Source organism: Arvicanthis niloticus, chromosome 16 (assembly GCF_011762505.2).
Source record: "Arvicanthis niloticus isolate mArvNil1 chromosome 16, mArvNil1.pat.X, whole genome shotgun sequence".
NCBI classification, from domain to species: Eukaryota; Metazoa; Chordata; class Mammalia; order Rodentia; family Muridae; genus Arvicanthis; species Arvicanthis niloticus.
The window spans coordinates 61936548-61960910 of NC_047673.1; the positions used below are offsets into that span (position 1 = coordinate 61936548).

Consider the following 24363-nt stretch of genomic DNA (forward strand, 5'->3'; position numbering starts at 1 on the left):
TTCTATAGTTTTAAAATGACTTTGAAAATCAATAACTTTAGTTATATTGTTAAATATTTGGTTGAATTTAACATCAGTTTGGAGACAATTTTGCACACATGTACAATGTACCATAACCTTGTTTTGAGAATTAGACTGCGTCTGCCTACCTCTCTGAGGACCAGAACGCTGTTTACTGGAATTGTTTGGACCTTGCACTATGTTCTTCTCTTGCTTCATTTTTGTCTGTATTTTTATTTGTGCTAGGAGTCAGCTGGAAGTAGATTTTAATGAATTATTTGAACTAACAAATTTTAAGGTAGGCTTTGCAAACCCGCGTTTGCAAAATGTCTTGGAGGTGGGATTTCCTAGGCCGACCTGACTCTCTGTAAAGTAGTAAAGGCATAAGAGGATAGAGCTTGAGGAACCTTTGATCTCTTCTTGGCTGCTTATTTTCAAAGCCCTTGATTAAGCCTCTGTCTCAGACTTTCAGAGACCTGAGAAATCTCTATCTGTCCGTTCATCCATCCATCTATCCATCCATCTATCCATCCATGAGTGAAACACAGAGTTAGATCAGCCTTTGAGTTTACATAAATTTTGTCCGGTCTTGAATCCTTATAATAAAGTGGCTAAATCTTAGAAGCTTCCCGTCCAAGAACTTGGCAGGGCAGGTATAACCATCACGAGGGGAAAGGGTATGAGGGAATAGCTTACCACTGTATTTCAGTGGCAATGAAAATGCCTTCTTTAGGGAATTCATTTCTTCAGCACCAAATAATGTTGAACCACCTGGAAAAAAGTAGGCTCCAAAACATTTAGCTAAGGAAAGCACTTATGTTGAAGACCTCAGGGCTGGACAGGGCAGTGCATAGAAAGAAATGGCGATTCTATGTATGTGGGTAGAACTTGTTAGGAGCAAAAGATAGAAAAATGCATATGGAGCTTCTTCCAGTTCAGTTTCCAGGTGGTGGTAGGTCGTCTATGTTAGGAAGGAAGGATGGAGCTGGTCCTGGGGTGAGGATTGGTGACGTAGATTTTTCTTTCTGGAGACAATGTCTTGCTTATATTGCTTTGTCAGCCTGTTACTCAATATGTATTGCAAGCTGGCCTTTGGCTCAAGGCAATGTCCTGCCTCCTCCTTCAGTGTATGGCAGCTTTTACATTCACTGTTCGTTATTTGCTTCCAAAAGCTGGACCTTGTCTTCCATCTGACATGTGAGGAAATTGAGTCTGTTGCATTCCATTTTGGACACTACCTCTCAAAGTCAAGGATGCTGGTAGGCAACTGTGAGGAAGCTCCAGGGGTTGAGGGCTCCATCTTAGGAGGAGATATGGAAAAACTATGCAGGCTGATGGTAAAGATGCAGGACTTCACTGAAGTCTGCTTGGGTTGTTCAAGCACCATACACTGACCAGGTAGTTTATACCTTTGTCTTTCATGGGTCTGAAAGCTAGACAAGCCAAGATCAGGATGCTCTCATACTCAGGTTCTGGGAAGGCTTTATTTATTTATTTTTTCCAGTCATAGTAGAAAGAATGAGAAATGAACAGGATTTTTGGAGCCTGTGGGGTCTCCTGATGCTACTTTTTAAATAAGAACATTAATTCACTTCTGGTGAGCTCGGTTCTCAAGCCTTGATCACGTCCCCAAACACTTCATTTTCTAATACCACCAAATGGTTGGTTAGATTTCAAGATATGAATTAGAAGGGCGGGGCACAGATTCATTTATTTATTGATCTTTTAAGTTAATAAGAACAATAAACAAACAAATAAATAAATCAGAATGCTTGATCCCAGCACTCAGAAGGCATAGACAGACAGATCTCTGAGTTCAAGGCCAGCCTAGTCTACAGAGTGAATTCTAGGGCAGGCAGAGTTATAAAGAGACCCTGTCTTGAAAACAACAACAACAACAACAACCTAAAACTAAAAATCTACTTGGGCTGGAGAGATGGCTCAGCAGTTAAGAGTACTGACTGCTGTTCCAGAGAACCCTGGTTCAATTCCCAGCATCCACATGGCAGCTGACAACTGTCTGTAATTTTCAGTACCAGATGATCTGATGCCCTCACACAGATATAAATTCAGGCAGAACACCAATACACATGAAATAAAAATAAACAAAAAGATTACCATATGGAATAAGGGGTTTTATTATGGCATTTTCTTTCTTTTTTAAAAGAGATTTATTTGTTTTATGTATATGAGTACACTATTGCTCTCTTCAGACACACCAGAAGAGGGCATCAGATCCCATTAGAGATAATTGAGGGTCACCATGTGGTTGTTGGGATTTGAACTCAGGACCTCTGGAAGAGCATTGAGTGCTCTTAACCACTGAGCCACCTCTCCAGCCCTTATTATGGCATTTTCACACCAGTGTGTCCCAGAGTTTTATATTCACACTCTCAAGGATAGCTATAAATTTGATCCTGAAAACTATCTTGAAGGGAAGCCAAGGATTTGCATATTGCTGATCTCTATGGGGGGGGGGCGGGGAACCCATATATTTATTTATTCATGTGTGTGTTCGATTGGGTATGCTTGGAAGTCAGGGGTGGAGTCCACCCTCCCTCTTCATCTTGTAGGCTCGAGATCTCGCTCATGCCATCAGGCTTGAGGGTGAGCACCTCAGCTTACTGAGCCATCTCGCTTGCCCAAGTGCAGTTGATCTTGAGGACTCAGAAAGGAATTTGGTTAGCACTACACAGGTTGCAGTCAGTGAGCTGGAGTCTTGGACTCCAGAGCATCTTGCTGCCTCTGCTGGCAGCCACCTGTCCTGCCAATGCCACTTGTGCTCAGTTTTGCTCAGGCTAGAAATAGATCTAAGGGTGAAAAGAGAGGATGGGCTTGGAGGGACCACAGGTATTTGTTGCTAAGGGGAAAAGAAGAGGAAGAAAGCAAGAGACCTGGCTTCTGGATATGGCCTTGAAGTAAAGTGTTCTGAGGGAGTGGGGTGGGTGGGTACCACTGACTCCATCCTTCCTTGATGTTCAAAGGGATCTTTGCTGCCTGCTGTTCTACATGACAAATCCAGCTGTGGAAGGGGGTGAACAGCACAGATGGTTTCACATCCTTTGGTTGGGGAGGGGTGAAAGGAGGAACGCAGTTTGCATATGTTGAACTTTTGAAATCATAAACTTCCCAGGCTGATTAGATATTTCCCAGCAAGTCTACATTTTACATCTCCTCCTTAATCACCCTATACACACTTCTCCTTCAACGTCAGTACACTCTCACTCAGGGTTCTTCTTCTCAGTCCACCCTACCCCTAAGTTCCTTCAAACTTTTCTTTCTGCTGTGTGTGTTGGTTTGGGGCAGTTTGGAATAATGGCTGTTGGTTTTTCTTCCGCAATGCCGGTGCTGTTGGGGATTCCGCACCAGGCTGAGGAGGACCAAGGGCTGAGATTTTGCAGCTGGTTTTGTGAGTCACTGTGTGCACTCTGAGCACCCACCCACTGGAGGCAGTAGCTTGTGGGAAGCCAAGTGGAGGGACTGAGGCTTTTTCGGTGGCCTTGTCAGTGCACAGCAGAACTGAACAGCCTTGAGTTGAGGAAATTGTGGCTGGACAGGCAGGGAGGCAGTTGTGCTGTGTCCTGCTGACTGTTAGCTGCAAAACCTATTGACATCCTAGCATCTGGAGAAGAGAGGGGCCCCTTAGCCTGCTCTGTCCTGCTGGGATGTTGGGGCAAGCTGTCCTGTTTACAATCTTTCTGCTCCTTAGGGCTCATCAAAGCCAAGGTAAGGATTCTTGTGTTGGTGTGGGATGGGGGCTGGCATGGATCCATGGGTGCCTGACTGTGTGAGGGAGATCAGAACTCAGAGTCTCTGATTATGCCATCTCCATAGTCACCTGGAACACAAGGAGAAAGGGGAGAGATTGGAGAGGTGGGTCCAGGTCCCTCAGGCCATTGTAAACTGCATGGAATTTAGTCCGTGTGAAAAGTGTGGAAACTGGAGCGATGTGTGCACTGGGTTTCCCTGGAGCGGTGTGTGCACTAGGCTTCCCTTTTCTTGCTCTGGGAATGGCTTCATCACCAGCCATGGGCTTTTTCCTTCATCCCATCACAGTTTTGCCCAAACACCACCTTGTCATTGTCACCTTCCCCACTGAATTCAAGTTTTGGTTGTCCATTCTGAAGAAAAGGATGGGTTGGGAGTTGGGAGGAGTCCCTGTATGCTTTGGGTCTGGGTGAGGTAAGGTAAGGAAGGAGGAACAGGTGGTATCTCAGGATTCAGCTGTATTTTGGGTTGAGCCTTGCATTTCTCAGAGACTGGTTTCTAGTTGTCATTGTGCTGGAGGGGATCCAGGGAGGCCCTCAAGCAGGCCATACTCATTTGCTTCTGGTTACCTCACCTCCTCCCAAACAAGGTGTGAGTGGAGAAGCAGCTTCCTGAGGAAGAGATTTTGGCTCAGGACTCAAAGGGACTCTAGTTCAGTAGAAGTCACCCTGGGGCAGACAAATGGCGTGCTGAGAAACATTTCTTACTAAAGTGTGGTACACATAAATGCATGTGTCAGTGAGCTGCTTTTTGGATGACTTTGGAACAATCATGTGTTCATGTCCAGTCATCATCTATTGTCATTTCTATAAACATAAGCAATAGTCTCACTTTGAATCTCGAAGATTAGTTTTGCCTGGATGTAAGTGACATCCCATGGTATAGGTTCCTGGCTTTTTTTACTTGACATTTTCATGAGGTTTGTCCGTGTTGCTACTTGCAGCTTATCTCTTTAATGGGAGTTGTGAGTCCCTGGATGCCGTGGGTCTGGGTGACATGACAGTATTTCATCCCAGCCGTGTCCCATTCTTTGCTCATTGTGTTACGGATGCACATTTGGACATTTGGATCTTCAGCACGGCTTTACAACAAGGCTACGACCCTAACAGGCGACGGTACACTTTCAAGGTCAACTCATGGGGTTAAGTGTATATACTCTTAGCAGGTGTTGCCGAGTTGTTTTCAGGAGAGTTTATGCCATATACTACATGGGATTTCAGTTGCCTCAAGGCAGTGGGCTTTCTGTTCTGAGGGCCTGTGACCAGGAAATGAAACTGCAATGATGTAAAGCCCACAAAGCAAAAGGCCAGAGCCAAGGGACCCTCAACCTTATAGCTTCTTTGGTATTTTGTATGACATCTCTATAGCAGAGCCAGTCTTGAATTAATTAACAGAGTCACGACAACCTTACTATGTTATGAGAACTAGGCAAAACTTAGCAAAGAAACAGTTGAAACTGAGGTTGATTTTTTTTTTTTTTTTTTAAGTTAGAATCCCACATATTTCAGACCGGCCTGAAAGACAGAGCTTTGGTCATGGGAGGCAGGGGCCACACTAATTAAACCACATTCCCGTCCCCAGATTTTACCCATGAAAATCTTCCAGTCAGAAAAATGGGTGTGTACAATACCAACTCCATGGGAAGGCAGAAGAGGCCCTGACACTGACAGTCAGGGGACACTGGAAGGAATCTGAGAGGATGCTGGATTCTTCTAGGTGGGGAGCAGAGGGACTGGCTTGGAGTGGTAAGAGCTCAGAAAACCCAATAAAGTGGACCAATCCGGGCACAGAAATAGTCTAAATAAACCAGGAGTTTAAGTGAGAGGCATAGTACGGTAGTTGCCTTGGAGAAAGCAAATACTTCAGTGAAAATAGTAAGGGACACAGCTGGGACAGTTTTGACAGACAGGGACAATCAGCTTGCCTGCAGACAGAAGAGGCGGTGGTCAGTCAGGATAGCGCTAAGCAGGAAGTGGGCTGTGGCCTGTGCAAGATTCTCATTACTTTGTGAGTTTGCCTTGGCTGGTCCTGCAAGAGCTCAGCCTGCTCTGTTCATTTCCCAGCATTGACCTGATCTGTTGTCCCTCCTCTAAACCAACTGAGAAAAAAACCCCCAAAAAACCTCAACATCCTTTTTGCAGGCTGGTGGGATTATACCCCCCTCTCACCCCCACTCCACCCCATTTCCATCTCTAGCCCCAGCTATCACAGACTCCCCCCACCTCCACCCCCCACGCGCGTGCGCGTGCTCACAAGAACTCAGGCCTCCCAGCTTCGGGTGAGCAGTAAGTCTAGGCTGGAGAAAGCTGAGCTGACTCTGATCGCTGTGGTATGGCAGCACAGGTGATCCATAGACCATTCTTTCTCCTTGGTGCTCACCCCGCCAAGCTGTACTGGAATTCATCAACTGTCCTCATTCCCCACAAGCTGCATTAAAGTCCATAAAATTGTCCCCGTTCTTCTTCTATAGACTTAATATTTTACCTCATCCATTCTTAACCACCGGAAAAGAGCCCCCAAGGCTGTGAGCAGCAGCAACAGCCTTGGCTGAGGCATCCCTGACCACCGGAACTGGCTGTGGCCACTCCCTACTGAACTGGCAGTCATGTGTACACTCTCTTCTTGCTCCCTTTCTCACTCCGAGTCTGTAAGAACTTTGTGAAGTTATTCTTCCTTTTTCTCGTTATCTTTTCATATTAACATTTCTTTTTTACTCCCTTAAAATGCCTACCTCCCTGGGATGGAAACGCGGGTTTCTGTGTCTCCCAGTTCCTGTCTTTCCGCTGTATCTACTCAGGCTCCCTTGTTAGGCTCCTGCATGAAGTGCGCACCCACTCAATTGCCTTTCTTCTTCCACTGGACTGTAGAGACCTGAAGGAGAAAACCCAGCTAAAAGCAAGCACAGATACATAGCCTCTGAGCGCAGCTGAGTTCCTCTCTCCCTTTGAAAACATTAATTTATTCTTTGAGAATTTCATATAATATATTTTGATCACGTTCTCTCTTCTTTCCCAACTCCTCCCAGACTCTCCTGTACCTGCTAACATACCCACCTAACTTCATGCTTCTCTCTCTCTTAAGAAACAACACACACACACACACACACACACACACACACACACACACACACACACACACACACACACACACAGTGTTGATCAGCTACTCTTGAACATGGGTCCTATTCTCGAAGGTAATAATATACCCTCTCCTGGTCGCTATCAATTGTGAATAGCTTCTTAGCTCTTGGTGGGACCTGGGCCCACGCCCCTCTGGGAGTTTTTTTCCCCCTGGTCTGCAGTGTCTTTATCCTCCCAGAGGTGATACTGAACAGTGACCATCTTTTCAAGGTTCCTGCTCAGCTGCTAAAGGCTGAAAACTGTTCAGAAAATGGAAACATGGTTAGGGATTTTTTTCGATCCTGCCCACCATTTCCCAGTGTCTCCCACCTTGTCTGCTCCTGCACACAGTCACTTGGAGAGTGTGGTTGCTACCTCCCATTGTTCTGGTTTTGGCCAGCACTAGCTTCCCACTCTTAGTTAAGTTTTCTCCCACCTGAAAGACCCAAACCAACAACCGTCATGACATCTGTGGGTCTGCCTAACCTCCCCACCCTTTAGACAGGGTTTCATCAGGCCAGGCTGATCTCAAACTTGCTATGTTGCTATGTGTCTGAGGATGGCTTTGAACTTCTGATCCTCCCACCTTCAACTCTTAAGTACTGGGATTATTAATGTGAGCCACCATGCCTGTGTTATGTGGTGCTTGGTATCCAACCCAGGGCGGCGTTGCAAACACTGCTAATTGAGCTACATCCTCAGCCTAGTTCCTCTTTTTAAAAAAAATACAAATATTTTAATTAATTAATTAATTACTTTTTGTGTGTGTCTGTGCATGTGTCTGTGTGTATTTGTATGTATGTGTGTCTGTGCATGTGCCTGTGTGTGTGTGGGGAGTGGGTGAGTGTGTTCCTGGGCCATGGTGCTCAGGTGGAGGTTAGAAGTAAATTTTTGAGAGTTGGTTATTTCCTTCCTGGGTCCAGAAGATTGAACTCAGGCTGTGACCTTGGCAGCATGCACCTTTATCCTCTGAGTAATCCTGCTGCCCCCTTAGCTTCTCTTTTATTCACAGACAAACCCAGCTTAGGTATATAAACCTATTCGCTTTATTTTTCTAAAAATAAAATGCAGTAGTGTAATTTAGTAAGTGCCCTCAGTTCAACGCAACATTGATAAGGGCTACAGATCCCACACTCTATTTATTTATTAATATTTTATTTTTTGTTTTTCAAGACAGGGTTTTTCTGTGTAGCCATGGCTGTCCTGGAAACTCACTCTGTAGACCAGATTGGCCTCGAACTCAGAGATCCAGTTTCACGTGGTCTGTGAGTTGAATCTTGCTATTTCAAGCTTTTGGGCTAATATCCACTTATTAATGAGTAAATAACATGTGTGTTCTTTTGTGATTGGGTTACCTCACTCAGGATGATAATTTCTAGTTCCATCCATTTACCTAAGAATTTCTCGAATTCATTGTTTTTAATAGCTGAGTAGTACTCCATTGTGTAAATGTACCACATTTTTTTGTATCCATTCCTCTGCTGAAGGACATCTGGGTTCTTTCCAGTTTCTGGCTATTATAAATAAGGCTGCTATGAACATAGTGGAGCATATGTCCTTGTTATATGTTGGAGCATCTTCTGGGTATATGCCCAGGAGTGGTAAAGCTGGGTCCTCAGGTAATCCTATGTTTAATTTTCTGAGGAACTGCCAGACTAATTTCCAGAGTGGTTGCACCATCTTGCAATCCCACCAACAATGGAGGAGTGTTCCTCTTTCTCCACATCCTCGCCAGCATCTGCTATCACCTGAGTTTTTGATCTTAGCCATTCTGACTGGTGTGAGGTGGTATCTCAGGGTTGTTTTGATTTGCATTTCCCTGATGACTAAGGATGTTGAGCATTTCTTAAGGTGCTTCTCGGCCATTCAAGTTTCCTCAGTTGAGAATTCTTTGTTTAGCTCTGTACCCCATTTTAAATAGGGTTATTTGGTTGCTGGAGTCTAATTTCTTGAGTTCTTTGTATATATTGGATATTAGCCCTCTCTCAGATGTAGGATTGGTAATGATCTTTTTCCAATCTGTTGGTTGCCGTTTTGTTCTATTGACAGTGTCCTTTGGTGAGGCATTTTCTTCATTAGTGATGGATCTGGGAGGTCCCAGTTCATTGTGGGTTGGTGCCATCTCTGGGCTGGTGGTCTTTATTTCTATAAGAAAGCAGACTAGACATGTCATTTGGAGCAAGCCAGTAAGCAGCACCCCTTTAAGGCCTCTGTATCAGCTCCTGTGTCTAGGCTCTGGCCTGCTTGAGTCCCTGCCCTCAGTGCTTTTGATAATGGAGTATTATTATGGAACTGTGGAGTGAAATAAACCCTCCCCTCTGCTTTTGGTCATGGTGTTTTATCACAGCAATAGTAATCCTAAGTAAACCATGACCCAATGCTCCATTCTTAAAAATAAAAATGATAAAAATACTACCTACAGGTGTAGGGGGACAATCATGACAGCCGGCACTGAACAACCCAGACCTCCTTGTTGAAGCAACGTTGCTGAACTTCTGTAAGATGCATCCAGGCACCAGCCAGCGATGCAGGACAGTCACACCAGCCATCGATGCGGGGATGGTCACACCCTTCAGCCACCCCTCTTTCATTCTCTGTTCTAATTGCTCCCCTTTCATTGATCAGGATTCTATTTCTTATTTAAAATCCTGCCCTGTAGATTTTGATTCTGTGGCAAGCATATCAGCTTCTTTTCTCGGAGTCTTTGGGTTTGGCACTGCTGGCTGCTCTTGGCGTCTTTTCCTGTGAAATACTCAGGGCCCATCTATAATCTCAGCCTTATGGGGGATGGAGTCTGGCTCCCAGACCTTTCAGCTCAGCACAAGGCTGATGAATTGCGTGACATCGATGCAGCTTCTTTTTGTCTGGACCTTACTCTTGTTGACTCTTCCTGTAGCTGATATTGCTGATCAATTATCAGTCCTGGGTGCCTCAGATCTTCCCCTTCATCGCCTGTTATCTGAGAGGAGCATATCTGTGTTCGTGTGTATCAACCAATGAAAAGCTCTCCTCCAACCCACTCACTTAGATAAGTCTCTACGGTGTGGTCTGGTCCTTCCCCTATTCCCTTCTGTAGTTTATCTCTATAAGCTAAATCTATAGCTTATCTCTGTAATGCCATGCTTCTAGGAATCGAAGTCTTATGACATGTGTCTATTTCTTTTCCAATGCTGCCAACTGCAAGATCAGATGTCGTCCTAGTCCTGGTTATTTTCTCTCTGGTGTTCTGCATCGGGAAGGAGAGCTTGCCCTCCTTCCCTCCCTCCTACCATGAGGACTGAGGTTTAATCCTCAATATTGGAAAAAAAAAAAAAAGTCTGCAACAGGTTCATGCCCGCTGCTTGGGTCCTTTACCAAAAAAGGGTTTAAACTAGTTCATTCATGTCCTGGAAATGTTCTGATAGCCCCTCCCTCAGCTGATTTTTCACTTCCCAGTCAGGCACATGCTAGCATGGAGCTTTTCCCAAACCAGGAATCTAAAGAAATCCTCATGCTACCCCAGGCACTCTGGTGTCAACTTTTAAATTAAAATGCTTTTTTTTTTTTTTTTTAAATTTAAATTTAAAGTCATGGCACTCAGGCTTCTCTGAGAAGTCTTGTTTTAATTTTCTGCTTGTTACAACATGCACTCCAACTGGAATGTGAGCTTTATGGGTGGTGGGTAGTGGGGGTTAGGGGGTGGAGGAGGGGAAGGCATGTTGACTCTCTTCCTCACGGCACTACCCCAATACCCAGAATAGTACTTCTCTTATATTTTTGGTTGTGAGCCTAGCCTTTAACGGCTGAGCCATCTCTCCAGCCCCAGAATAGTACTTCTCAATGAGGACAGTTTTCCCCCAGGGGACGTCTGGCAATGTCTGAAGACATTTTTGTTTGTCATGACTGAAGCTAGGGTATCACTGGCATCTAGTGGGCAGAGGCCAGGGATACTGCTAAATGGTGCATAGCACAAGTTCCTCCCAACCAATACCCAGGTGCTCTTGGGCCCTGAATAGTAAGATATTGAGGCTTGAATTCAGGACCACCACCCCCAGTCCTGGAGTAATGCCCAGCACAAAGAGGAAGTTTGTCACTTTCTTCTGGCTTCTGTGCGTAACTGCATTCATATGCTCACACCCACATGTAGATTACATATGCATTCACATAATTTCCTATTTTTGTGGAGAATATCATTGATATTTTGATGTGGCTTGCATTCATAATAATGATTCTTCAAATCCAAGGATGTGGTGTGTCTTTCTATTCTTTAGTCCTTTCCAACGTCTTCCATTATGTTTTGTAAATTTCCTTATGGAGGTCTTTCACTTCTTTAGTAATATTCATTCTTAGGATTTTTTTGGTAGCTACTTAAAGTTTGTTTTTTGATAGATGGATGAGTACTCTCTTCTTGATTTCATTTTCATGGAAAATTTTGTTCTAACCTTTCATTTCCAGGTTATGAATGTACTTAGAGATAAGTGTTTCTTTCATTTGCCACCGATCTCCTCCCTCTCCCTCTCCCTTTCCCTTTCTCTCCTCTCCTCCCTCAATCACTCTCTCTCTCAATCTTTCTGTTTCTCTCTCTCTCATTTTTCCTCCTGCCCTTCCTTTCTTTTTCTTTCTTTCTTTCTTTCTTTCTTTCTTTCTTTCTTTCTTTCTTTCTTTCTTTTTTTCTTCTTCTTCCTTCTCCTTCCTTCTTCTCTCTCTCTCTCTCTCTCTCTCTCTCTCTCTCTCTCTCTCTCTCTCCTCCTCCTCCTCCTCCTCCTCCTCCTCCTCCTCCTCCTCCTCCTCCTTCTTTTTTTTTTTTTTGTGGTTTTTCGAGACAGGGTTTCTCTGTATAGCCCTGGCTGTCCTGGAACTCACTCTGTAGACCAGGCTGGCCTCGAACTCAGAAATCCACCTGCCTCTGCCTCCCAAGTGCTGGGATTAAAGGCGTGCGCCACCACCGCCCGGCTCTTCTTCTTCTTCTTTTTCTTCTTCTTCAGACAAGATCTCATGTGTCTGAGGCTGGCCTCAAACTAGTTATGTAAGCAAGAGTAACCTTGAATTTCTGATTCTCCCAGACACACCCTCCAGAGTGCTGGGATGCACATTTTATTGAGTGTTGGGGTGTAGGGAGCCAGTGAAGTCCTGACTGAATCAAGTTCTGAGTGACTGTGTATTGCTTGACATGAGCTGGCCATGTTAAAGACCCATGAGAGACTGGCAAAGCCAGTGTCAAAACCTGTGTCAGGTTGTTTTGGTGAAGTCAGTCTGTTAGAGCTAACCTGGGTCATGCTTGAGTGTCACAGCTTCAAGGACTTACACAGCTTCAGGGATGCATGAGGACATGCCACAGCTGGGGATGATGTGGGCTAAGACATCAGTCTTAGGGGCCCTTAGTGTTTAGGTCTTCATCTGATGCAGGGCCTGTGTGTGTGTGCTTTGTCCTGCGTGTGTAGTTTCTTCTCAGTTCTGATTGTTACTATGACAGGTCTGTCACTGAGCTCTAAGACATGCCTACCACCTCCCCCAGCTACTGGAGTCTTATTTCCTGCCCTGCTATCTGAAGTTACAAGAGAGAGAGGTGCATCATTCAGCCTCTTGGACTAATGTAGTTCTGGTAACTCAGTCTGTGGGTATTGGCTTGGTGGTAGGAGTTGCAGCACTCTGCAGCATGTGAGTTTCACCATGTCAGGCCTGTCCATGGTTTTGAGCCTAAAGCTAGAATTTAACTCATTCACACTCCCACGTTTGTGACATCACGCTTTACACTGGACTGGTTGGAGTTGGGGTGCATGTGACATGGATGGTGGTTCCTTTCTATATTTGTATTTTGTTATGATTGGGCACTGTGGCCCCCACTGGATCATCTTAAGTTTTATCAAGGTAATTTGGTGTGGGAAGAAGATACTGGAGGATCTTTCTTAGCCACCATCTTGTGTTGTGCTACGTTGTTAAGAACCATGTGTGTTACTACTTCTCTCTTACTTTACTCTCTGACCCCTCTACTCCACGCTGCAGTCTCTTTAACTCAAGATTGTCACTCTTGTTGTCTACCACCTCTGGATGGCACCACATGGCTTCCTTAGCAAATGGAGTCACTTACTGCTCTGGGCTGCCCTGAGGTAGCTATCTAAAGTCTACTACTATGTTATAGTCTACCACCACGATATTATGTAAATCACATCTTGATCCCTAGGGAGGGAAGTGCAGACATATACCTGGAAGGCACAGTTTTAAAACTTTCATGAGTACTCTTGCAGAGACTGTCTGGTTCCTAACACAATAGTAAACGCCAAGCATTAGCGCGTACCACCCACAGTGCAATGTGCCAAGTGTTTTGAGAGGATTATGAGTCCAGCTTTATTTTAGGGCACAAGATGAGCTATGAATCCAGCGTTATTTTTACTGGGTCTGACTGTTCAAAATTTCTGGCAGTCACTGTTGGCCATGTGTGTTTCCCTTGGTGTTCTGGGAGTCACATTTTTTTTTTTTTTTTTTTTTTTTTTGTCATTGTGGCAAATACCTGGAAGAACAAATTTAGAATGGGGTAAATTTATATTTGGCTTATTTAAGAGTTTTTAATCGTTCTTTTCTTTTGAGATGAGGTCTCATGTAGCCCAGGCTGGCCTCTGATTTACCATGTAGCTGAGGATGGCCTTAAATTTCTGATTCTTCTGCCTCTACTTTCTGAGTGCTGAGAGTACTATTGTATGACACTAGTTCTTGGCATTAAGTAGCACTAAGGATTGAATCTAGGACCTTGTGCTTGCTAGGTAATATCTCCAGCCTTATTTCAGAGGTCTTAGTTGACGGTTGGCTCACACTTGTGCTGTGATGAAGCAGAATGTCATGGTGGGAGGATCTGACAAAGCAAAGGTACTCACCTTCTAGCAGCTGGGCAGCCAAGACACACAGTCAGGAATGGGAAAGACATCGCCTTCGAAGCTGTGTCCTTAGTGACCCACTGACCAAGCCCCATCTTTGTGTAGTTGATTGATGAAGTTAGTGCCCATGAGTCAACCACCTCTCAATGATGCCATCAGCTGAGGATCAATCTTACAGCATATGAACATTTGGGAGGAAACTTGACAGCCAAATTACAATGGAGTGAGTCACACCAGTGACGTGGGGTTTATAACATTGGTGGTTATAAAATTATCTTCTGGGAACTGAGCATGGGGGAACATGTTCCATCTACTCTGTAGGATAGTGAGTTCATGGCCAGCCTGGGCTACTTAGTAAGATCCTGTTTCAAAATCCAAAAAGAAGGGTCTGGGGAGATGGCTTAGTGGATAGTAATAGCACTTGACCTGAAAGCAAGAAGACCGGAGTTCAAATCCCCAGCACCCATTAAAAAGCCAGCCTATATGAACCAATGAGGTTCAGGTTTAGTGAGAGATCCTGTCTCCAAAAATAAGACAGAGGGCTGGCAAGCTGGCTCAGTAGGTCAAAACACTTGCAGCACAATTCTAACAACCTGGGTTTGATCCCTGGAACTCACAAAAACCAGTGTGGTAGTTAGCATCTGTGATACTAGCACTCCTGAGGTGAAATGGTAGGCAGAGACAGGAGAATCACCTGGAAGCGCACAGGCTAGCCTGGAGTACATAGAATTGGAGAAAGAATAAACGAAACCCTGCCTCAAAAAGATGGAAGGAAAGAATCAATTTCTGAAAGTTCTCTTTTGGCTTTCATATGTGTGCTGCAGGCTGAGTGTGTCCCCCCTCACCTCACCCCCACATACACACAATGTGGGGAATGATAAAAACTCTTAACATCCACCTCCAGTCTCCGCATGCACAAGTGCACGCACCTGTACACACACGTACATATACCCCACAGTAAATTATATTAGAAAAAAGCTGAACAGAAATCTCTCTCTAAAGCTCACTATTTTGCTGTGTGGCTGGGGTTATTTACTTAAGTATTTTCTTTTTAAGAAATGTATATAACCTATTTTTATTTCATGCTCATTGGTGCTTTGCCTGAAATTATGTCTGTGTGAGGGTGTCAGATCCCCTGGAACTGGAGTTACAGACGGGTGTGAGCTGCCATGTTGGTGCTGGGAATTGAACCCAGGTCCTCTGGAAGAGCAGCCAGTGCTCTTAACCACTGAGCCATCTCTCCAGCCACTACTTAAGTATTTTCTAACTCAATTCCTTACTTATAAAAATGAGGATAAGATCTTCACAGGGTTCTTGTGAATTTAAGTACTGGCAACACATTTGAGACTTGTCTGTCATGTAGGGTCAGGAGTTTCTAGTTTGGGGCTGGAGAGATGGCTTAGCAGTTCGGAGAGCACCTGCTCTTCTAGACAACCTGAGTTCAGTGCCTAGCACTCATGTGGGACAGCTCACAAACATCTGTAAACACCAACTCTAAGGAATCCCGTGCCCTCTGCTGGCCTCTTGGGCACTGCCCTCATCTGCACAAACCAACCAACACACACACACACACACACACACACACACGCACGCACATGCATATATATATATATTTAAAAAATGAATCTTCAAAAGAGATTTTAGCTGTCATTGTTGGTCTGTGAGTCCTTTCCAACTAGAGGATGAAGCCTGGGGACAAGGAGAAACAGATGTGCCTCTGGGTTTTTCCTCACACTTGCTCCAGGTCCTTAGCTTAAGGAAGTGACAGGCAGCTGCCTACACTTCTCAGGTCTCATACTCTTTTCAGTTGTTTTCAGACAAGGTTTTGTTTGTTTGTTTGTTTGCTTGTTTTTTTCTAGACTGCTCAGATTCTTCTGTAGAAGTGGTTGGTGTCTCAGGAAAGCAAGTCTGGCTGCGGCCTTCCAACATACAGACAAAAGATGTTTCTGTTCAATGGAAGAAGACACAACAGGGCTCACATGCAAAAACTTATGAGATCCTGAATTGGTGTACTTCTGATCTCCAAAGCCCAACTGTGGCTTTTAATGAAACCTATGGTTTTGATTCTGACAATTTTGCTCTTAGTATCAAGTCAGCTAAGCTGCAAGACAGTGGTCACTACCAGCTGGAGATCACCAACAATAGAGGAATAGTTTGCACTAAGAAATTCCAGACTCTTATATTTGGTGAGTTTTTAACACTATCCACTCTGTCCCTCTGATTCCTGTAGGACTTGTATTTCCAGAACTCTCTGACCAGAACCTCTGCTTCCAGATCATGTTGAGACACCCAACCTGAAGGTCCAGTGGAAGTCCTGGGCTAATGGGACTTGTCAACTGTCTTTGTCTTGCTCGGTGCCCAAGGATGACAATGTGAGCTATGCTTTGTACAGAGGGAGCACGCTGATCTCCAATCAAAGGAATGGGACCCACTGGGAGATCCAGACTGACCCCAGCAGCCTACACACATACACCTGCAATGTTAGCAACAAAGCCAGCTGGGCAAACCACACCCGGACCTTCAGCAGCAGTTGTGAGGGTATCTCTCCCAGTAAGTGGGGGCACTTTGACCCACAGCATCACACCCGGGTCTCATGTGAATCCCACAACCAGATTCACATGAGACCCCGGTGTGAGGTCACATGGCTTTCTAGCCCAGTGCCTTGGACCTTTCCTCAGCACGTGCCTGGCCTCTCAGGGGAACAGGCCTGTCTTAGCCTGGAAGGACTTATGTCTTCTTCTTCTATTGGAAATAGTAGTTTCCTTCCTTACAGGGAATATTTAGTTGTTTAGTGACTGTTGTGATGCCCTGAACATTGTCTTCTTAATTTGAGAGATTGAAGACCCAGTTTCTCCTGAGTGATGTCTTTTTTGTTTTGTTTTTAAGTATAGAATAGAGTTTATTAAGAGAGGGGAGTTAAAAGGGTAGTAGAGGTGGAAAGGCAGAAAAGCAGAGAGAGAGAGAGGGAGAGAGAGAGAGAGGAGAAGTAGAGAGAGACTGGCCATGAACATGTGGAAAAAAGAGAGGAGGGAAGAGAAGAGAGCAAGGGAGCAAGAGAGGAGTGATGTCTTACCTCAAGCTGGAGAGTTTCCTGGGAGGTAATAACACTGTATCTTGTCAGTGAGGGCAGCAGGAAAATGCCAAGGTACTTAGCACAGCCCTGCATTTATTGCTTATTCTAAGATATCTGAGTTAAGGTTGTATCACTTTTTACTATATAAAGACTTAATGTGTTATCAGCATGGCACTTATAGGTAAAACGATCTAGTTCAAACCAACCCAACCCACCTATCCTACTTCATGGACCTCATCCACCCAACCTATCAAACCTACTCAACATAATTAATTCTATACATCTAACCTATCTCACCAAACCCAACCCAACCTATTCAACACAACCCAACCTACCTAGCCCACTCAATCTAATCCTACCCACCTAACCCAACTCAACTCAGCCCAACCCAACCTAACCCCACCCAACCTACCCAAGCCACTCAACCCAATTCAACTCACCCAGCCCACCCAACTCACCGTATCCACCCCACCCCACCTGACTCAACTCAACCTACTCAAGCCACTCAACCCAATCCTGCCCACCTGACTCAACCCTCTAAACCTAAGACAATCTAATTTACCCAAGCCACCCAACCCAATCTTATCCACCCAACTCATCTCATCAAATCCAACCCACCCCACCCCAACCCAACCCACCCCACCCCAACCCAGCCCTCAGAGTCTCTATCCTTAAATTTGCAGCAGAGAATATTTGTAGCGCTTTACTCTGGGCTCAGGTTTTACCATGCTAAGTTTTGCTCCATAAAGTGCATTTTCTTATCTTGTGGTCAGGTACATCTCCCCTTTCTCAGAGGAGAAAACCTCTGAAAAAGCACAAGGAGTAGGTTCTCAGAAGCTTTACTTGGAACACCCTTAGGTTCTCACAGGACTGGACCTGAAGTATTCCGTGTTCTGCATTCAGGCCTGGACTACTGATGCAGTCTACTATCAGTCACTTTAGTCATAAGGAAACTGGCATGGCTATGGGTGGAGTTGGCTAGGAAGTGCAGCCCTGTCACGACAGTGTCCTGAGCCACTACTCCACCCAATGGCCTGTGTCTCTGAGCCTCCTTACTTCAATGGCAGACCCCCAAGTGAGTGTAGTTTCCAAATTCTTAGCAAGCAGCCAGAGCAAAAGGCCCAGTTCTTAGCCTCCAGAAGCTCGTGGCTAAGAGAACTGTAAGTCCCTCCTGTAGGAATCCTCAGCTAGGATTCCCTCTGTGGAATTACAGACCTAAACAGGATTAACTCAAAGTGTAGATACTGAAGGAGAAAATGAAAGTAATAAGCTAACATTGTAAAGAATCTCCCTGCCAATATATTTGCTTTAAAAACATGAAGTTTTAAAGCATATGAAAATGCAGTAGAAAGGCTGCCTTCACTGGGAAGTTCAAAGGAGATGGCTCTGGCCTCTTACAGCTGCCTTTTAGGCGCCTTTCCCATACCAAATGGAGCATGCCTCTGCTGGGAGGTTTAGAGAAGATGACCCTGGCTGATAGCCGCTCTTTAAACCCTCTCTCTGCCTTTTATCCGGAAAAGCACACTTCTGCCAGACAGGCAAGGTGACCACGGTTAACAGCTGCCTTGGAAAAGTATCTCTGGCCTATCTCAAGATATCTAAAAGTATCTTTTCATCGGAAATGTCCCCAAAGAACAAAATTTGCAGTTTCTGTCTCCGTAAAACATGTTTAATTATTCCAAGTTTCTGGGACCCAAAAGAGACTTGCAGATTAAGCTTGTATAAAACTGCAATGTTATAGTTAGAAACTATATAAACTGTGAAGAATCTATGTTCGGGACCAGTTCCCCATTGTGTGTTAGCCGGAACTGATTCCACCCTATTATTTAAGAACTTTTCTTCAAGGGGTGGGGCAACAAAACCAAGTTCTTCATAGGCAGCAAATGATCAAACAGGAGTGAGGGAAGGCACAGTAGCAGGAACACTGGTTTGGGGGCCTTGGCCGGCTTTACTTCATCATTTCTGTAGTTTTCTGATCCCAGGAAGATTAATTAATTTCTGTGAGTTTCCATTTCTCTGTTAGGTCAATGGGAATAATAATCAGAGGTTCCTCATAGGATTGCTGTTAAGATCAAATGAGATAATGTTTATGAAAAGCTCATTAGTGGACACCTGCAATGTGAAATTATTTACCGTTCTCTTCTTGTTGGTTGGATGACAGATCAGCGTCTATGTGTAACACAGATGGTGAATGTAGAAGTTCAAATGAGGAAGAACCAGGAAGGAAAAATGGAAGGCTGGTGGTACTAGATCTGTGGTGAATATTTGCTGAGTTAGAACAGTAGATAGTTGTACTAGTTGTGGAACAAGATGTTTTACAGGTATCAGATCATGTAATTAGCTCCTAGAAGCAGAAAACATTATCTCCTTCTTTCAAGTAAGGTAAGTAAGCAGCACCAGTCTTCTGGAATTTATAAGCTGGACCAGTCTGTCACCCAACTGAGGCGGAGCAACAAGGGTTATGAATCCCTAGGATGTGAGGAGACAGGCTATGAGAGGACAGTGGGTTTGGGATAGTTTCTGAAGCTAATGTATGGGGCAGTAGGTGCTCAGTCTTCTTACCTTCTGTGTCCTGCAGAATTCAGATTTCTACACTTGATGGTGACCATCAGTATTCTAGTTACACTATTTCTTGGAGCAGTCATTTGCTTCTATGTGTGGAATAAGAAGAGAAAGCAGTCACGTAAGTAGAAGGCTCCTGAAGGGATGTTGTTGCTTGAGGTTTCAAGTGTAGTGGGTTGACCCTGTGTCCATGGGCTATACTCTAAACACAGCACCTTCTCTTTTTGGGAGAGGTGTTGGGATATGTGTGAATACGGGTTGGGGAGGGCAACCAAATTCTGCCACCTCCCGTCCACACTATCTATGGTGGCTTGAGGATATTTACAGCATGGTCTCCAATATGTGGATTTATCTAAGGTACTGGGCTTAGCTGGTGATTTTCTAGCTTGGTGGAGAATATATATCATGGGTAATTTCTCTGTTATGCTCTTTGTGTATTCTGGCAAGAGCATTAGCCTGCCTGTTTTCTAGAGCCATTTTAAAAATCATGACCATCTTTGGTAGAGGTGTGACTTGTGAAGTGGAATCTTGGTCAGGAAACTTTCTGGTTTCTGAAGTTCTAGTCTTTATTTTCTTCCTCACACAGAGTCCAGCCCTAAGGAACTTTTGACAATATATGAATGTGTCAAGGACTCACAAGTCAGCAGGGATCAGCAAGGACATTCTAGGGCCTCTGGATCTTCCTCAGCTGTCCAGGAAGATAAGAGGGGACAAAAAGAATCGGACAGGCGTCTTTTCGAGGTGATCTTCAGCTCTCTTCCATTTTTTTTTTCCTCTACCAGTTTCCTGGCTTTGACCAAAGAGAAAAAGGAGAAAAGAAAGAGAGCAGAGAAAATGAAAACGAGGCAGAAAGGGCATCATGGTGCTGTACTCCATCTGCCAAGGGGTGGGACTCAGTAGAAATCAGTAGCACAGGGCAGAATGTGTCTACTGCTGCCTCCCCAGGCTGCGTCCCTGCATCTTTCTCATTCCAGATAAGTCTCACCAGCAGGGCTGAGTGCTAGGATGAGCACAGTCTTCATGTACTTATTGTCTGCAGTGTTATAGTTAGAACCTATATAAACTGTAAAGAATCTGAGTTCAGGGCCAGCTTTCCTTTGTGCTAGCCAGAGCTGGTTCCATCCTCTTATTTAAGAACTTTTCAAAAAAAAAAAAAAAAAAAAAAAAAAAAAAAAAAAAAAAAAAAAGAGGTGGGGAGAGCAACAAAATGGGGCAGAAAATGGGGCAGTATTAGAAGATATTTCTGGAGACAATTCACATATGTTCAGACAGAAGAGAAAAGCAACAATCTCCCGCTGACTTTCTAGCTGCCAAGAAGGGCCAGTATTTCTCTGCTTCTCAACTTCTTCTGGAGAGCTCAGCCTTCCCGATCCCTATGAAAGACCCATTAGACATTATGTTCTTGAGTACATGCAAGATGGAATACTTTCTTCTCTAATTGCCTGTGGAGCAGGCACGAGGGAAGGGAAGCAGGAAAGGTCATGTGCTCTCTGACCCTTGCTGGGGTCAGAGAACCCAGGTTTTCACTCAGCATTATAACTTCTCTGGGGTTGGACTGAGGCCACGGTTAGGCTGACCCTGAAGCCTGGATTTAGAGAGAGACCTTATGATGGCCATGTCTTTAAAATATTTGGACCTTCTGAATTTCAATGCCCTAAAGAGGAAAAGTTAGGACCACAAGTCTGAGTAGAGCTCTACCCACTGTCAGTGGTTACGTTGGCAACTTTCACTCCAAAGTCAGCGAAGGCAAGAAGGAAGTTCCATGTTACTAAAGGGAAGGAGGAGACAGGGAACCTGTCAGGTTGTTGGTTCCTGGGTTGTTCCTTGCTGCTGGTCCACTGCAAATCACACTTCTTTTCATCTCTCATTCTGGGTTGTTTGATAATGAGGGTCTCCCAGCTTTACACCCCTCTCCTTCTGGAGACCTCTTCTTTTGTGATGTCTCTCTCTGCTCAACCTGAGCCTAGACAGAGATCATTTTATGCCCCTTTACTTTTTTCTGTGCAGGAGCAGGTGCTGGAGCAGATGTCAGAGCAGAAATTCCCTGGAGATAGAGGCGCCATGTACTCTATGGTCCAGTGCAAGGTACCCTCTGGCCTCTTTAACCCGTCCTATTTCAGTCTACAGGGCTTCCTAAGCCTCACTTAAAACACACCACTGAATGGAGAATGAGATGCTGGTGTTCCCTGGGGCCTAGAACACAGCCACAGGTGCTTTATCAAATTGTTTGAAATGATCAGTACACTTAGAGTGTCTTGACAGTGATTTTCATTCTTTCAAACCTAGCAGAAGTCTAGACCATGTTGTCTATAGGAGAATGAACTTTGTTACAGGATTCAGCTTGTTTTTCCTCTGATTCAAAGAACTGGAGTCCTTGTACTGATTATCCTAATGGTATCCCTAATCATTATCTCTATTAAGGAAAGAAAGACTAGATGTGGATTGGTCTTTTCAAGAATCTTATTTAGACTTAATAGTAATGGCCATTCTCTTAATCTCACCTGACGGTCCTATGATGTCTATAAATGAGCAAACTAAGATTCTTGTTACTGATGTGTTCCAGGCCACATAGCCGAATAGTAAGAAAGTTGAGCCAAACAGTTTCTCAATTTCCATCCTTCCTCTTCCTGCCATGCCTCTAACTCCTGACAGTACAGATGTTCATACATGAATTAGAAAGACATTCTGTAACATTGGCAGATAACATGACTTCATTGATAACCCATGTCAGGTATTTCTCTTCCAAGGGAAAATGCCTAATGATGGGCAGCAGAGGAAGGTTTCTAATAAAAACTTTCCTCTTTCTGCCATCTCCTCTCCCTGTCTCCTCTCCTTCATTCTCTTCTTCCCCATCTCTGCTCTTCACTTCTCATCTGACTTTCTTCTCCTCCTCCCTCCACTCCCCTCTTTAAGGACCAAGTTCAGGAACAGTCAAACCCTCAGCTTATTGGCAAAGTAGTATCACAAAGAAATCTATTTTACTGGTGATCAATATCTGCCTGTTCATTGCCTGTAGCTGCTTTGGACTCCTGAGAGAATAATTTGAATAAATCCGAGGAAGAACTCTTGATGTGGGTGCTGAATGAGAATGAGATTCTTCCTTTGAAGCATCTTACCAGGGAGATGGTGGGTTGCCTGCCATGAGGAACATGTATTTCAGGTCTAGAGGAGTAAGACTTCACCAGGTGGAGCCATTGAACTGTTATGGAACCCTTGAAAATTTTGGGTTTGAATTCTTCTTCTACTGGCATACTGGGGTCATTTTGTCTTCTACTTGTGTAATGAGGTTGTCTTCTTCCTTCTCATCCTCTTTCTCCTCATTCTTCCTTTTTCCTCCCCGTACCCCTTCTCCTGAATCTGTAATCTTGTTTGTGGTAGAAGGGACATTTCTGGTTTTTTTTTTTTTTTTTTGTATAACATAAGGGTTAGGAAATAAAATATATAAATAGACTAAGAGTACAATAAATAGTGGTGATTGTTACTAACAGTAACAGTGGCCAACCTCAGGCCTGCCCTCCAGCCATTCCAGGCTTCTCATTGATGATCAACGCTGACAGCTCCCACTGAAGCACAGCTCAGGCAAAGGATTGTTTGTGCTCAATTTATATTTCTGAAATACCTTTTTTTTTCATTAGCCTTCTGATTCCACATCACAAGAAAAACACACAATATATTCAGTAGTCCATCCTTCCAAGAAGGTGAGGAGTCTACTTTTCTGGAGGGTTTTGTGCGTTTTACATGTGTGTACTCTAGTGTGTTTGCAGAGCATGGGTCTATACTCCAGTGAACTGTCTTTCATTCTGTGTAGCTGAGAAGCTTCTGTTAAATGATTCTATCTGAATGTTAAGGGACTAACAAGGAGAAATGTTTTTCTAGTTCTGCCTGGAGAAAAAAGCAGTTTTGAAGTCCACAGAACAATGGAATGTAAGATTTTCTTAGACTTTTTGTGGCAGGTAAAGGATAGGAATAGAAAATCAGCGTTTTGTACAGAAGGATCTGAGAGCTTTTACTAGGACAGCTGAGGCTATGGTGAGAGCCATTGAAGAGGTTTCCAAGGTAGCGGCTTGCATGCACACTGCAACAGCACACATGCACACATACACACACACACACACACACACACACACACACTATATGCACAGTAATAAAACATTCCACATACTACTCAAAGCATAGCTAATGATTCATAATACCATTGTGTTCAGGGTATGTATAAAGTTTGCATACATGTATATGCCTGAGCTGTTTGCATAGAAGAGGGTGTATTGCAATGATACATAGGTTCAGGTATGCCTGAGGGACATGTGTTTACATGTGTGAACAGGAGGAATGTGTGTTTGTGGATTGGAGGTACTGGAGTATTGGGTATGGGGTACTAAATTCTGACTTTAGCTCAGGGGGTCACATCATAGACTAGAATGCATCATGCTTCTTTGGGTACCATTAAGGACTGCTATTGACTCTAGGTGGAGGGTTTTCTCCTCAGGATCTTGTATGAGAGTCAGGAGGAATAAGGCATTTCTTATCCTAAACTTAAACCCTCTTAACCCTTAATTTCTAGTCTGGATCCAAGAAGAGGAACCAGAACCCTTCCTTAAATTGCACTGTGTATGAAGAGGTAAGATTCTGGAACTCTCCTTCACATTGGGTTTCGTGTCTGTGGACTCCTGAGATCCAGCCAAGAAGATATACCTATAACAAGGTCACCCATACAACCACATGGTTGCTGGGATTTTAGGGATCCTGAAAGACACTGAGGTCCCAGAAGACTAAATGTCTAACTCAAAGTCATATCATATGTTAAAGTCTGTGAGGTGTGGGTTCTAAGCTAGGGTTGTCCCTAACCTTGTTCCCTGGTTGTGTGTTAATGTTAAAGGATATATGTGAGACACACAGAGGAGAATCAGAGAGGGGAAGATAAATGACTCTAAGTCATTTCCTAAAACTAGGAAGTTATTTGGAACCATTTCAGAATGTGGGTGATCTCAGATGT

At 44.2% G+C, this 24363-nt stretch overlaps 1 protein-coding gene across 2 annotated transcripts in view; it reads left to right on the forward strand.

The window, feature by feature from the left end:
- Positions 1 to 3335: 3335 nt before the first annotated feature.
- The window catches only part of Cd244 (CD244 molecule), a 28069-nt gene continuing 7041 nt past the window's right edge, over positions 3336 to 24363 (forward strand). The window contains exons 1-8 of one of the 2 annotated variants that reach the window (XM_076914482.1): positions 3337 to 3726; positions 15595 to 15921; positions 16010 to 16285; positions 19387 to 19491; positions 19957 to 20111; positions 21378 to 21455; positions 23006 to 23068; positions 23932 to 23988. In XM_076914482.1, the coding sequence (XP_076770597.1) occupies positions 3666 to 3726; positions 15595 to 15921; positions 16010 to 16285; positions 19387 to 19491; positions 19957 to 20111; positions 21378 to 21455; positions 23006 to 23068; positions 23932 to 23988 (1122 nt within the window). In that variant the 5' untranslated portion in view covers positions 3337 to 3665. Of the gene's footprint in view, positions 3727 to 15594; positions 15922 to 16009; positions 16286 to 19386; positions 19492 to 19956; positions 20112 to 21377; positions 21456 to 23005; positions 23069 to 23931; positions 23989 to 24363 lie in introns of both variants that reach the window. The other variant, XM_076914483.1, reaches the window with a different exon arrangement.